General features: G+C 48.2%; 1 protein-coding gene across 4 annotated transcripts in view; it reads right to left on the bottom strand.

Annotated features, from left to right (window-relative positions):
- SMG1 (SMG1 nonsense mediated mRNA decay associated PI3K related kinase) overlaps positions 1 to 13,801 on the bottom strand; it is a 795,166-nt gene that overhangs the window by 596,899 nt on the left and 184,466 nt on the right. For all 4 annotated transcript variants that reach the window (XM_082260927.1, XM_082260924.1, XM_082260925.1 and 1 more), the window contains exon 17: positions 4,959 to 5,046. In XM_082260927.1, coding sequence (XP_082117053.1) covers positions 4,959 to 5,046 — 88 coding nt within the window. The remainder of the gene's footprint in view (positions 1 to 4,958; positions 5,047 to 13,801) is intronic.

The following is a 13,801-nucleotide window of genomic DNA, read 5'->3' as shown; positions in this document are numbered from 1 at the left end:
GCCCCCTTAGGCTTGGGGAAATGGGGCAAGAGAGTGCTCTTACCCCCGGTGATCCCCTTAATCAACACATCCAGGGACTCCCCAAAAAGGCGAGACCCATCATAAGGCAGATTGGCTAAGGTCTTACGTGAAGATTGGTCCACCGACCAACATTTCAACCAAACCAGGCGGCGAGACAACACTGCCACGCTGTGCACACGTGCAGCCAACGGAATCAGGTCCAGGTCCGCATCACACAGATACATGACACCCTGGTGGATCTGATCCACCATATCCAGGGTCGCCGCCGAGGCCGAATCGGCCACTAGGACGCGCCTAAGCATCTGCGTCCAACTTGCGATCGCCTGGGCCGCCATGAGAGAAGCAAACAGAGCCTTAAGCATAGAACCCGTAACAGAATAAGTATGACGGGCAAGAGACTCCAGTCTCCTATCCGTGGCATCACGGAAAACAGGGGAACCCTCTGCAGGAATCGCAGTGGCTTTGTTCAAAACCGCAATTGCATGATCCACTGGCGGAGGCACACACCACCGTTCATCAGTGGCAGGCGAGAAAGGATAACGCAGCTTGAATTTACTTGGTACCGCAAAAGGCTTGCGCAGATCGCGCCATTGATCCTTAACAGCGCGCTGAAAATCAGCATTGCAGGGAAAAACCTGCGGCGGCCTGCGTTTTCTCTGCGTCCCATAAGCCGCCAAGGCAGCGGGGGGACACACTTCGTCCTGCAAACGTAGCGTCTGCTTAATGGAAGCAATCAACTCATCCATGATTGCAAGCTCTTCAGGCGAGCCAGGGGGAGAATTATCAACCCCCTCAACTTCAGCCTCTACCTCAGACCCCACCAGATCAAGAGAGGAGCGGGACCCCGATAAGGGGGTCCCTGCCAGAACAGCCCCATCACCTTCACCCTCAGAATCAGAGGACAGAGCAACTCTGGGCCGTTTAGTAGATTGAGCAGCCACCAGCATTTGCACCTGGGCAGCAAGGCCAGCCACAATAGTGGCTAAATCCCCCCCTGGGGGGGAAACAGCGGTCCCCTGGCTTTCCACCAATACTGTAGGAAACTTGCCCTCCTGAGAATCCATTGCCCCTGTAATGCCAGACAACCAAGGGTTAACTGCCCCCTTTTAGCAAGCGCGGCAAGCGCAGCCCACCGCACCACACTCAGGCACAATGAGACCCCCACAGGGAATATACAAACTGAGTACAGGCAATGGATGACAAGAACAGAAGGATAAAACCTGAGGAGACCCCGCTGCTGCTGCTGCCTCGATCGGTGTTCCTGGAAAGAGGAAGTGATGCTGCCAGGGCGCTCTATGTAAGCCTATGGAGGCTACAAGAAAATGGCCGCCGTGCATGTAAACCATGCGGCCGGAGCGGACGCCGGTAAAATGGCGTCGTTTGGCGCCGAAAACGCCGCTCCACAGTGCATAAAAACACACACATTACATCCCAATATATGGATACATGTTAGATCGCCGCAGCGATCGCTGTATATGCCCAAACATGCCAAGAAAAAACATGCCCCACAGCACACAGCTTCTCACACTGCCCAGCCTGACACACTCAGTGTCATACAGCTCCCCCCCCCCCCCCCCTTGCAGCCCACAGCATGCAGCCGAGAGATAGGGAGACAAGCAGTGTGATTAAAGGCAGGTTACACAGTCCCAGACTGAGACCCCCCCCAGACAGACAGGTCCCCACATAAATACACTTACCTCACATGGCGTGGGGAACCCGCACAGGCGAACAAGCCGCTGCACATGAGGCAGGGAGAGTCGCAATTCAAGACGCACACAATGGAGGTTAAGAAACCGCACAGCGTCCGGTGAGGTAGCCACCTCACCAATCATCCCTGCACCGAACAGGGATGGGTCGTTCACTGTGCCAGGAGCGTTACCTGGCTGAACGCTCGATGGCAGACTGGGAAGCCACTGACCCACGACCTGCGACCAGGGGGATCAGCCCGAGACCCAGTCTGCATGATCCTCTTCGTCCGAAGAACTAACTAATGCTGACAAAAATAACAGCTAAGTAAAGGTAGAGAGAAAAACTCAAACAAAATATTAAAAAGAAGAAAGAGTCTGGGACAAAAAGTCCCAGCACAGAGAGAGCCAGCCACTCCTGACAAGCTAGACATTAAAACTGAGATATGGTTGCAGGAAGTAGGAGGGTATTGACTGAGGGGACCACCCCTTGAGGGTGGGATATGTTAAAGCTTTATTGTTAACATATTCTGTTGCCTAGCTACTCCTTCGGAGCAAAGTCTAATACCCCATATGTGACGAATATGAAGAGGCGGCGACTGTCGGAGGACGTAAGAGAAAATACTTTTATGCCAGGACCAAAGATCCCAGCAAAGTACTAGGTCCTTACTTCTGACTAGGCAGATTAAAACTGACATCCTAGCAGGAGGTGTACCCTCCGGGACTGCCCATAGGCGTAGCTAGAACTTTTTTTCTGCTTAGTATACTATTCCTGTAGGGGGCAATATAACCGTACTGATATGGATCAGAGAACTGTGTCAGTCAATGAACGATAGAGAAATTTTTTTTTTTTTTTTTTTTTTTTTTACAGAATTTTCGGTATTTTTCATTTATAGCTCAAAAAAATAAAAACCCAATGTATATTAAATACCTCCAAAAGAAAGCTCTGTGTAAAAAAAAAAAAAAAGACGAAAATTTCATATGGATACAGTGTTGCATAATTGAGTAGTTGTCATTCAAAATGTGAGAGCACAAAGCTGAAAATTGGTCTGGTTAGGAAGGGGGTTTAAGTGCCCAGTGGGTAAGTGGTTAAAATCTTTGCAAACATTTAAAAAAAAAAAATAAACCCCATGTACATACAGTAGTACACAGCCTTTGCCCAATACTATGTTGAAGCACCTTTGGCACCAATTACAGCCTCAAGTATTTTTGAGTATGATGCTACAAGCTTGGCACACCTATTTTTGGGCAGTTTCTCATATTCTTTGCAGGACCTCTCAAGCTCCATCAGGTTGGATGGGGAGGATCGGTGCACAAACATTTTCAGATCTCTCCAGAGATGTTCGATTGGGTTCAAGTCTGGGCCACTCAAGGATATTCACAGAGGTGTCCCATTGCCACTCCTTTGTTAGGGTCATTGTCCTGTTGGAAGATGAACCTTCACCCCAGTCTGAGCGCCAGAGTGCTCAGGAGCAGGTTTTCATCAATGATGTCTCTGTACATTGCTGCATTCATCTTTCTCTCGATCATGACTAGTTTCCCAGTTCCTGCCACTGAAATCCATCCCCACAGCATGCCACCACCATGCTTCACTTTAGGGATGGTACTGGCCAGGTGATGTGTTGCCTGGTTTACTCTAGACATGATGCTTGCCATTCAGGCCAAAGAGTTTAATCAGTCTCATCAGTCCAGAGAATTTTTTTTCTCATGGTCAGACTTCAGGTGCCTTTTGGCAAACTCCAGGCGGGCTGTCATGTGCCTTTTACTAAGCAGTGGTTTCCTCCAAGCCACTCTATTATACAGGTCTGATTGGTGGAGTGCTGCAGAGATGGTTGTTCCTCTGGAAGGTTCTCCTTCAGAACTGTCCCATAGCCACTCCTTTGATATCTTGGCTTTGTGCTTAGGGTTGTTGTCCTTTTGGAAGATGAAACCTTCGCACTAGTCAGAGGTCCAGAGCGCTCTGGAGCAGGTTTTCATCAAGGATGTCTCTGTCCATCGCAGCATTCATCCTTCCCTCTATCCTGACTAGTCTCCCAGTTCCTGCCACTGAAAAATATCCCCACAGCATTATCCTGCCACCAGCATGCTTCCCTGCAGGGATGGTATTTGCCAGATGACGAGCAGTGCCTGGTTTCCTGCAGACATGATAACTGCCATTCAGGCCCAAGAGTTCAATCTTTGCTTCCTCAGACCAGAGAATTTTGTTTCTCATGGTCAGAGTCTTGCAGGTGCCTTTTGGCAAACTCTAGACAGCTGTCCTGTGCCATTTACTGAAGAGTGGCTTCCGTCTGGCCACTTTACCATACAGGTCTGATTGGTGGAGTGCTGCAGAGATGGTTGTGTTCTTCTGAAAGGAGGTTCTCTTTCCACAGAGAAAAAACACTGGAGCTCTGTCAAAGTAACCATCGTGTTCTTCGTCACCTCTCCGACTAAGGCCCTTCTCCCCTGATCGCTCAGTTTGCCCATGTGGCTCGCTGTAGGAAGAGTCTTGGTGGTTCCAAACCTATTCCATTTATGGATGATGGAGGCCACTGTGCTCATTGGGACCTTCAATTCTGCAGACATTTTTCTCTACCCTTCCCCAGATCTGACCCTCGATACAATCCTGTCTCAAAGGTCTACAGACAATTCCTTGGACTTTATGGCTTGGTTTGTGCTTTGACATGCACTTTTAACTGTGGGATCTTATATAGACAGGTATGGGACATTCCAAATGAAGTCCAATCAACTAAATTTACCACAGGTGAACTCCAACCATGTTGTAGAAACATCTCAAGGATGATCAGTGGAAACAGCATGCACCTGAGCTCAATTTTGAGTATCATGGTTAGGGCTGTGAATACCTATGTACAAGTGTTAAATGTTTTTATTTAATTTTTAACTTTTAATAAACTTACAAATACTTCAATCATTTTAAGGTTGTCATTATGGGGTATTGTTTGTAGAATTTTGAGGAAAATAATGAATTGAATCAATCTTGGAATAAGGCTGTAAAATAAACAAAATGTGGAAAAAGTGAAGCGCTGTGAATATTTTCCAGATGCACTGTATATGAACCTTGCTATTAAATGTACATTTCTCAAGTAGCTATACCAAATATTAAACTCCAACAGTGCAGACAGTATAGTATGCTGATCTAACCCAAGATAAACTAAACCAAGCAAACTGCAGAAAAAGCCATCAAAGTCTATAGAATTCAAGTATTGCATTACTCTGGCAAAAAAAGTCTACTCAGAAAAACCTATAACATACCTCTGAAGCAGGTCTTCTGGTAAAGAGGATGACAAAATATGAAGGCTGTTGCAGGCCTGCAGGCTAATGTTCACATCTTCAAAAAGTGCTGGTTGGATTAGAAAAAAAAAAAAAATCACATGTAAACCTACAATTTTAAGTAGTTTTAAAGCTTTTCTAGCTTAATGCATTCTCTGCATTAAAGGTAAAAATCTTCTGTTTCAAGGATACCTCCCAGCCCTCAATATATTAACCAGGCATTCGACTGCTGGACATTGGGGAGCTTTGACAGGTTAGGCAGCAAAAGAGAAGTGGCCAGTCGTGCAGAGTGAAGGAAGCTGCAGGCGCATGGACTAAAGCAAGTATATACACCTAGTCATATCCCAGGCAGAATAATTGGTTAACCCTTGCAGTGCAGAGAAAGAACCACTGCAAGGTAAATAAAGTTGTGTTTTTTTTTTTATTTTTACTGTGAATTTCAGCTTTAAGTAGCAACAGATGATGTACAGTATCTCACAAAAGTGAATACACCCCTCACATTTTTGTAAATAGAATTTTGTAAGAACTTACCGTAAAATTATTTTCTCTGAGTCCTGACAGTCGCCGCCCGATGGTATTAGCCTTCACTAATGGGGTAATGGTGCACTCTGCAGGAGCAGGCTAGGCAGACAACGGATTATCAGGTTAATACAAAAAAACTTTTTTATACCTCAGCACGCCACTAGGGGGCCATTATCCTGAACCCAATCTGATATTACCTCAGTTTGTAGCAAGCAGTACCGGAAGGCAACAACCCCCAGATCCAAAATCCAGATGGGCGGGGGCGGTGACTGTCAGAGGACTCAGAGAAAATAATTTTACTGTAAGTTCTTACAAAAATTATATTTTCTCTTACTTTTATTCTTCTTATTTATTATTTATTTTAATTCTTCTTACTCTATTTTCTCTTTGAAGGTCGCCGCCCGATGGTATTAGCATTCACTAATGGGACGTCTCAAAGCAGTACAGGTATGAGGGGTGGGAAAGTAACGCAACCAATTAAGAAGGTAACGCAAATAACTGGGCCAGTAAGAACCAGAGCCCACAGGAAAAACTTGAATAAACCCAGAAAAAAAACACCCCAAAAAGGAGGGACAGTAAAATAATGTCCCAAGGAATGCGACGCCAAAGGTCGCTGAAAAAAAAGATTGCCAAGGCCGACAATTGACCCTTGACCGTAGTCAGCACCAGATGCTGAACCACACCCTTCTGCAGGAAGGCCAAGACCTTCGCCACCGAGAAAGAACAAGGATGGAGACCACGTGATTCGCACCAAGCGATATACGCTTTCCAGGTGCGGTGATAAATCTTCCTTGAAGTGGCCTTGCGAGCCTTTAACAAGGTAGGAATGACCGCCCGTGGAAGGCCTCTATCCCTCAGGACCTGGCTTTCAACAGCCATGCCGTTAAAGCCAGCGACTGTAAAGCAGGATGGAAGATCGGTCCCTGAGACAGAAGATCGTCTTGCAGCGGATGCCGCCAGGGAGGTTCAACGACCATCTGAACGATGTCCGTGTACCAGGACCGTCGAGGTCAGTCCGGGTCCACTAGAATGACCGACATCCGTTCCGACGCCACCCTGCGAAGAAATCTGGACAGCAGTTGAATCGGAGGAAAGGCATAGATCAGCCGACAGCGGTGCCAAGGCACCACCAACCCATCCGCGGCGTCCGCCAGAGGCTCGCGAGTTCAGGCCACAAACCTTTCCACCTTTTTGTTGAGACGGGACTCGAACAGATCTCCATCCGGGGTCCCCCACCGGGCGCACAGAAGGCAAAAAACCTCCGGATGCAGGGACCATACCCCCTTGGTCCAAGGTCTGGCAACTCAGATAGTCCACCTGCCAGTTTTCCACACCTGGAATGTGAACAGCCGAGATCGCCGATACAGACTCTTTGTGCCCCCTTGGTGATTGATGTATGCCACGGCCGTGGCATTGTCCATCTGTACCCGGACCGGACACCCCTGAAGCTGAGATGACCACCGGAATAGACAAAGCCCAGAGCTCCAGGAGATTTTATCGGTAGCGAGGTCTCCCCCGCCGACCACGTGCCCTGGGCACAAAGCGTGCCCAGAACTCCTGCCCAGCCCGATAGTCTGGCATCCGTGGTGAGAATCGTCCACAACAGAGGCCGGAAGGATGCTTCAGGAAGGTGTCATGACTGGACAAGGTGGCTGCACAGCGGATCTGTTCCCATGATGCTCCTGCCTTCTCGGCCCAGGATGTAGCAAGGGCTCCTGTTGAGTGCGCTTTAACTTTAGTTGGGGCAGGAACACCTGATGACTCATAAGAGGTGGTAATTGCCTGTCTAATACACCTACATACTGAAGGCTTAGAAGCCTGGAAACCCTTTCTGGGCCCAGAATGAAGGACTAAAAGATGATTTGATCTCCTGAAGGTTTTTATTCTATGTGAGAAGGGCTCTTCTCACATCAATACAGCGGAATTCCCATTCCTTCTTATTTTTTGGTTTATCACAAAAGAAAGGTAGATTAATCTCCTGAGTCCTATGAAAAGAGGATGCTACCTTAGGTAGATAGAGGATCCGGCTTTAGGACAATCCTATCTGGGAAAACTACCCAAAAAGTTTTTTTTTTTATGGAAATCGCTTGTAGATCACCTACTCTTCTTGCTGTAGTAATGGCTAGCAGGAAGGCCAATTTTAAAGACAAGAATTTAAAGGAGAATTCCTTTAAAGGTTCAAAAGGGTCCTTAGATAAAGCCTCTAGGACACTGGTCAGGTCCCAAGGAGGGAACCTGTCCTTAAAAATAGGGGTAACCCTGTGTCTAGCTAACAAAAATATTTTGATTAACGGCTCTTTTGCCAGACTAGTGTATAAAAATACTGAAAGAGCCGCTACTTGTACCTTAAGGGTGTTAATTGCCACACCCTTATCTACTCCGTCTTGCAAAAATTCTAGAATCGTAGGAATAGAGGTAGAGGCAAATTCCTTTTGCCTATGCCGGGTACAAAATTTTTTCCATACTTGCAGATACATTTTTCTAGTGACTGTTTTCCTGCTCAGTAAGAGAGTATCTACCACTCTCTCTGAGCATCCCTTAGACCTAAGGAGTTGGCGCACAGTAACCAGGCTGTCAGCTGAAAAAATCCTGGATTCTGACACAGTATTGGTCCCTGAGACAGCAGGTCTGGGGAAACTGGAAGTTGCCAGGGGCAAGCTATTGACATGGCTTTCAGAATGGCAAACCAAGGCCTTTTGGGCCACCAAGGGGCAATTAGAATCAATTTCAGGTTCTGAGATCTGCTCAGCTTCTGTAGAACTCTGGGAATTAGCATCAGAGGAGGGAAGGCATAGGCTAGATTGAACCGCCACGGTTGGGCTAAAGCATCCAGGCCCACCATACCTTCTGACCGGGTGAGGGAGGGAGAAGAATCTTTTCACCTTTTTGTTCCAAGCGGAGGCAAATAGGTCTATTTCCGGCTGTCCGAACCTTTCTACCAGAGACAGGAAGATTTGGGGACTTAGTTCACATTCTCCTTCTTTTACGCAGTGGCGGCTGAGGAAATCTGCCTGCAAGTTGTTCTTTCCCTTGATGTGAATGGCAACCAGTGAAATAATTTCCCTTCGGCCCAACCCAGGATGTGTTTGGTCAGGGTAAGGAGGGGGTCTGACCTGGTCCCTCCTTGTCGATTCAGATAGGCCACAGTTGTGGTGTTGTCTGATAGAATTAGGACTTCTCTGTTCAGGATGAACTTTTGAAAAGCTTTTTTTAGGGCTTTCCCTACTGCCTTCAATTCTGTGAAGTTGGAGGAGGCCTGTGTTGTTCTTTTGCTCCAAACTCCCTGAGCTTGAGCCCCTTCCAGGTGAGCTCCCCAACCCTTGGTGCTGGCGTCTGTGGTAACCCTTACGGGATTCCACTGACCCCAAGGTCTGCCTTCTCCCAGGTTGTTGGGATTGGACCACCACTCTAAGGATGTCTGTACCTGTGGAGTGAGACTGACTAATTCGTCTAGAGATTCCGTCTTTTTGTCCCAAGAGGACAGATGGAAGAAAAGAAGCTCTCTGGCATGAAGTTGTGCCCATACAATTGCTGGAATTCTGGCTGACATAAGTCCTAGAACCTTCAAGATTTCTCTCCTGGAACAGGATTGAGCATTTTTTAGGGCTAGGACTGCAGAAACTATTTTTTCCCTCTTCATTGTGGGAAGAAAAGGTTTCTGGGACACTGAGTCCACCTGGAAACCCAGGAAGGTCTGTATCTGTGTTGGTACCAGGGATGACTTTTCCAGGTTTATAAGCCATCCTAACTTCTGAAGGAAACGTATCACCTGCTGGGTGTCCACTTTCACTTGCGCTTCTGATTTGCCAAAAATCAGTAGGTCGTCTAGATAAGGGATCAAGGCTATCCCTTGAATGTGTAGATGGGCTACCGCCTCCGCTAGGATCTTGGTAAATACTCTTGGACTGGCTGCTAGTCCAAAGGGTAGTGCTCTGAACTGCCAGTGAGTTGTTCCTTCTTTTGTCACTATGGCAAACCTCAGGAAGGGCTGATGTTCCTGGGAACATGCAGGTAAGCATCCTTGAGGTCTAACGTAGTCGGTAACCACCTTTTATGATGGAGAGGATATATGGGGAGGCTAAGATTTCTTCCCAGCTGGATAGAAATTGCTTCAGTCTGCCCCCTACTTTGACTTTTAAGCCATTTGTTGTCTCTTGTAACAGAAGGGGAGGGAAAAAGTAAGCGGTTTCTTTGTCTTCCCATCCGAAAGCTCCAATTCTTTGCAGGTTCTCTTTTGTTCCTTTGCTGTCTATGGTCCCTGGGGCCACGAAAACATTTTCTGCTAGCCTCTTTTTTGGGTTTTGCAGGGAATTTCTTCCCCTTTTCCGAGGATCTGGTGAGGACCTCATCCAAACCAGAGCCAAACAGAAGGGTCCCTTCAAAGGGAAGACCACAGAGCTTGGATTTTGAGGTGACGTCACCTTCCCATTCTTTTAGCCAGATAGCTCTCCTGGCAGAATTCATGAGAGTCCCTGTTTTGGCCGAGGCTACAACTGATTCCACCGCAGCATCTGCTAGGTAGGTCACAGCCTTACCTATTACTGAAAGGGAATCTTGCAAGTCCTGAGTTTTGGTCTGAGAAAAACTTTTACTCAGTCTATCAACCCAAAAGAAGGCATTTCTTGCCACACAAGAAGCAGCCAGTGCTGGAGCCATAGCAGACGCATTGGCACCCCAGGCTTTTCTTAGTAGGGACTCTGCTTTACAGTTCATGGCATCCTTAATGCTACCCGAATACACAAAGGAGAGGTCTGACCTTTTAGTTACTTGTGCTAAAGGGGCATCTAGTTTTGGTGTTTTAAGGAATTTTTCTATTTCTTCCTCCTTAAAGGGAAACCTCTTCCAAAATCCCACTTTATTTAACCTGTTTTTAGGTAGTTGTTGAAGGATTAAACCCTTCAGGAAAGGTGGATAGGTAAAACTCTAGAAGGGCTTTTCCCTAGTCCTTTATAGAGCTTACCCTGTGCTGAGGTCTCTTTAGGCAAATCAGGTATCTCTTCTGAGGCATAAATGGCCTGAAGGAGTCCCTGCATGCTCTCCAAACCAAATAGGTTTTTAGATGGTTCTGTCTCATCAGGAGCATCTGAGTCCCTGTTCCCTTCACCTTCTGAGCAGGTTTGGGAATCTGAGCGGCTCTCCTCTGGTGATAACCTAACTTCTTCCCTAATTTGTGCTGAAGGGAGACTTTGGGAAGATGGTACGAGACCTGAAGGTCCTGTCCTAGGTAAAGAGCTTTCTTGTGAAGAGGTACCATCCATTGAAGAAAGATCTTTAGGTTCTACAATACTTGGGGTTTCTATTGAAGAACGTACAGTTTTAATAGTAGTCAGCATTTCCTCCTGTACTGTTTTAAGGAAGTCTTCCATTAACCCTGAAGCTTCTTTTCCTGCCAGTTTGTAAATACATTTATAGCAGAAAGGCTTAGTGTGGGAACTGAATAACCTATCCCCGCAATTACCACACTTCTTAGAGGCAACAGAGCCTGATAATGCTGGGGTAGTAGTAGAGGTTTCTTGTGAACCGCTCAGGGACTCTGGAAGACAGGATACAAAGCCATATAAGTATCACTCTTCCCAAACATATTAACCTGAAGTACATAGAAAGGACATTGATGAGTCCGGCTAAGGTCGGGGGAAAAAAAAAAAAAAAAAAAAGGGACAGTTTCCAGGCAATTTTAAGTCGGTAACCAGCAGACTTTAGAACAACCAATGAAGGATACGTTCTCAGCACTTACCCGGTTCCGACCTGGGTTTTGCTACCGACACCTGGACCGGCCTCACCTCCTCCTTCCCCGGAGGGTGAGTCGTGTAGGGCTTAATTTCCCCAGCAGCTGTCCAAGCTCCGATAGCCTGGGAGTCTGATCTACCGCTAGGCAGCGGTTCCGGCGTCTCCTCCACACTCTTCCTCCGCATGTTGCGCGCACGTCCTGACGTAGCGCCGGAAGTTCCAGATTGAAGACGAGGCTTGAAACGCCCGCCAGGAAATTCAAAAATTCTTCTGTGGAGGAGAGCTGCTGGCGCCGGAAAACAGGACCTAGAGGGACACCTCAGGTGACCGACGGCCTGTGTACCTGGGGGCGACCTGTGAGAAGCCTGGGGAGGCGGCAGGTAGAGCTCAGCTCTCAAAGGCCCTTTGCTGAACCTGGCTCACAGGGGTACCGTTCGACTATCAGAGTCTGCAGGTCAGTGAACAAACGTTTCGTTGTAGGAAGAAACCCAATCTAAACTGAGGGGCAGAGGGAAGGGTGGGGCCTTTTAACAAATTGTAATTGATTGTGTTTCTGGTAGGGAGGAGCCTATCATCTCTCACTGTTGGGCCGTAGTGGAAGGCGAGGAGAGAAATTCTCCTTTCCAAGGACTGAGGCGTCCTGTCCCACCTATCCAGGATCTCCGCTTGCAGAATCCTGGTATGAAATTGAGCAAATGGAACTGCTTTGAAGGCCGAGACATCAGGCCCAGAACCCGCATGCAGGTCCGCAAAGAGGAGAAATCGTTGTGCCTGAGAGCCCTGATCTCTTCCCATAGCGTCCCGAGTTTGTTCTCCGGAAGGAAGACCCAGAATGAGCAAAATCCAGGACCATCCCTAGGTACTTCAGACGAGTTGAGGGAATCAGTGCCGACTTCTGAAAATTGATGGTCAACCCGAATTCCTGTAGTGTGTGTCTGAACTGTCACAGCCAGATCGCTCGCCAAGGTCACACATGAGTTTGACCTTAACAAATGTCGTCCAGGTAACCGAGGACCGCAATGCCTCGTAAACGCAGTAAAGCTAGAACCGGAGCCAACACCTTGGTGAAAACCCTGGGAGCCGAAGAGAGGCCTAAAGGCAGCGCCACAAACTGATAGATCTCCCCAGCCACCGCAAAGCTGAGATATCTCTGATGACCCTCGAAAATAGGGATGTACAGATACGAATCCTTCAAGTCGATTGAAGCCAGGAAGTCCCCGGGTCTCCACAATGCCTCCACCGACCGGATAGACTCCATCCTGAACTTCTGCACCCGCACAAAGCTGTTCAGCGATTTCAAGTCCAGAATCGGACGTACCTTACCCTCTTTTCTGGGCACTGAACAGGTTGGAGTAAAAACCGCAAAACCGTTCTCGTGAAGGAACGGGTACAATGACACCTTGGGCAAGCAGATCGTGCACCGCCCCCATGAGATCTCTGAGACGATCAGGGTACAGCTGGAGATTGGACGGGAAGAACCTGTCTGTGGGGCGGGATCGAAACTCGATCTTGTACCCTGAACGAATCAGTTTGTAAACCCACCTGTCCTAATTGCCGGACAACCAGGGTCCCTGAAAGCAACGCAGACGTCCCTCCACCCCGACAGCGGGTGAGGGCATCCCTTCAGGAAGAGGTGGACTGAGCCGCAGAGCCAGACTGACCGGCTTTTGGCTTACCCGTCCACGGTTTCTTCTGGTCACCAGGAGGTCGGAAGGGTTTTCCCTTCTCCTGCATCCCAAAGGCACGAAAGGAAGTACGTTGAGTCTTGAAAGAGGGTCCCCACCGTGCGCGGGGGGCTTACCCTTAGTAACCTGGGGCAACAGACTACTCTTACCTCCGGTGAGCCCCTTGATTAACTTGTCCAGAGTTTCCCCAAAAAGTCGACCCCCCGCATAGGGAATCTCAGACACCGTATTCTTGGACACGTGGTCAGCCGACCAAGCTCTTCAACCAGGTAATGCGGCGGATCGCAATCCCCACCGCCGACAACCGGGCGACCAAAGGAGCCTCGTCCAAGGCCGCGTCGCACAGATACATCCCAGTTTGAATGAGCTGATCCACCATGTCAAGGGCAGTCGGAGAGGTCGACTCCGCCACCAGGGTGCTGCGAAGTCCCTTGCCCCACACCGTGAGCGCTTGAGAGGTCATCACCGAGGCAAAAACAGGTTTCAACAGGGAACCTGCCACCATATAAATGTGACGGGAGAGTGCCTCCACACGTCTATCTACCGGATCCCTGAAAACCAAGGAATCCTATACTGGCATCAAGGTGGACTTATTCAGCCTAGACACAGTGTAATCCACTTTTGGGGACACCGTCCAACGTTTTTCTACCGCCTCAGCGAAAAGGATAGCTGACTGAAAAACGCTTAGGCACCACCAACATGTGCTTAATGCGCCGCCACTGGTCATTTACAATCTCGTGAAATTCCTCCGGTCAGGTAAAAGCCTGACCAGACTTCTGGGGTCTGCTGAACCCGAAGGCAGAATGCTTACTTGACTGAGATGGCTCATTGTCAAGAATAAGAGCTTCTTTAATGGGGCTAATGAGGGCATCCATCTTAGCACGTTCCCGC

Source organism: Pelophylax lessonae (assembly GCF_965119305.1).
Source record: "Pelophylax lessonae genome assembly, chromosome: 6".
In the NCBI taxonomy this organism is placed as follows: domain Eukaryota; kingdom Metazoa; phylum Chordata; class Amphibia; order Anura; family Ranidae; genus Pelophylax; species Pelophylax lessonae.
This window is presented reverse-complemented; position numbering and strand designations above follow the sequence as displayed.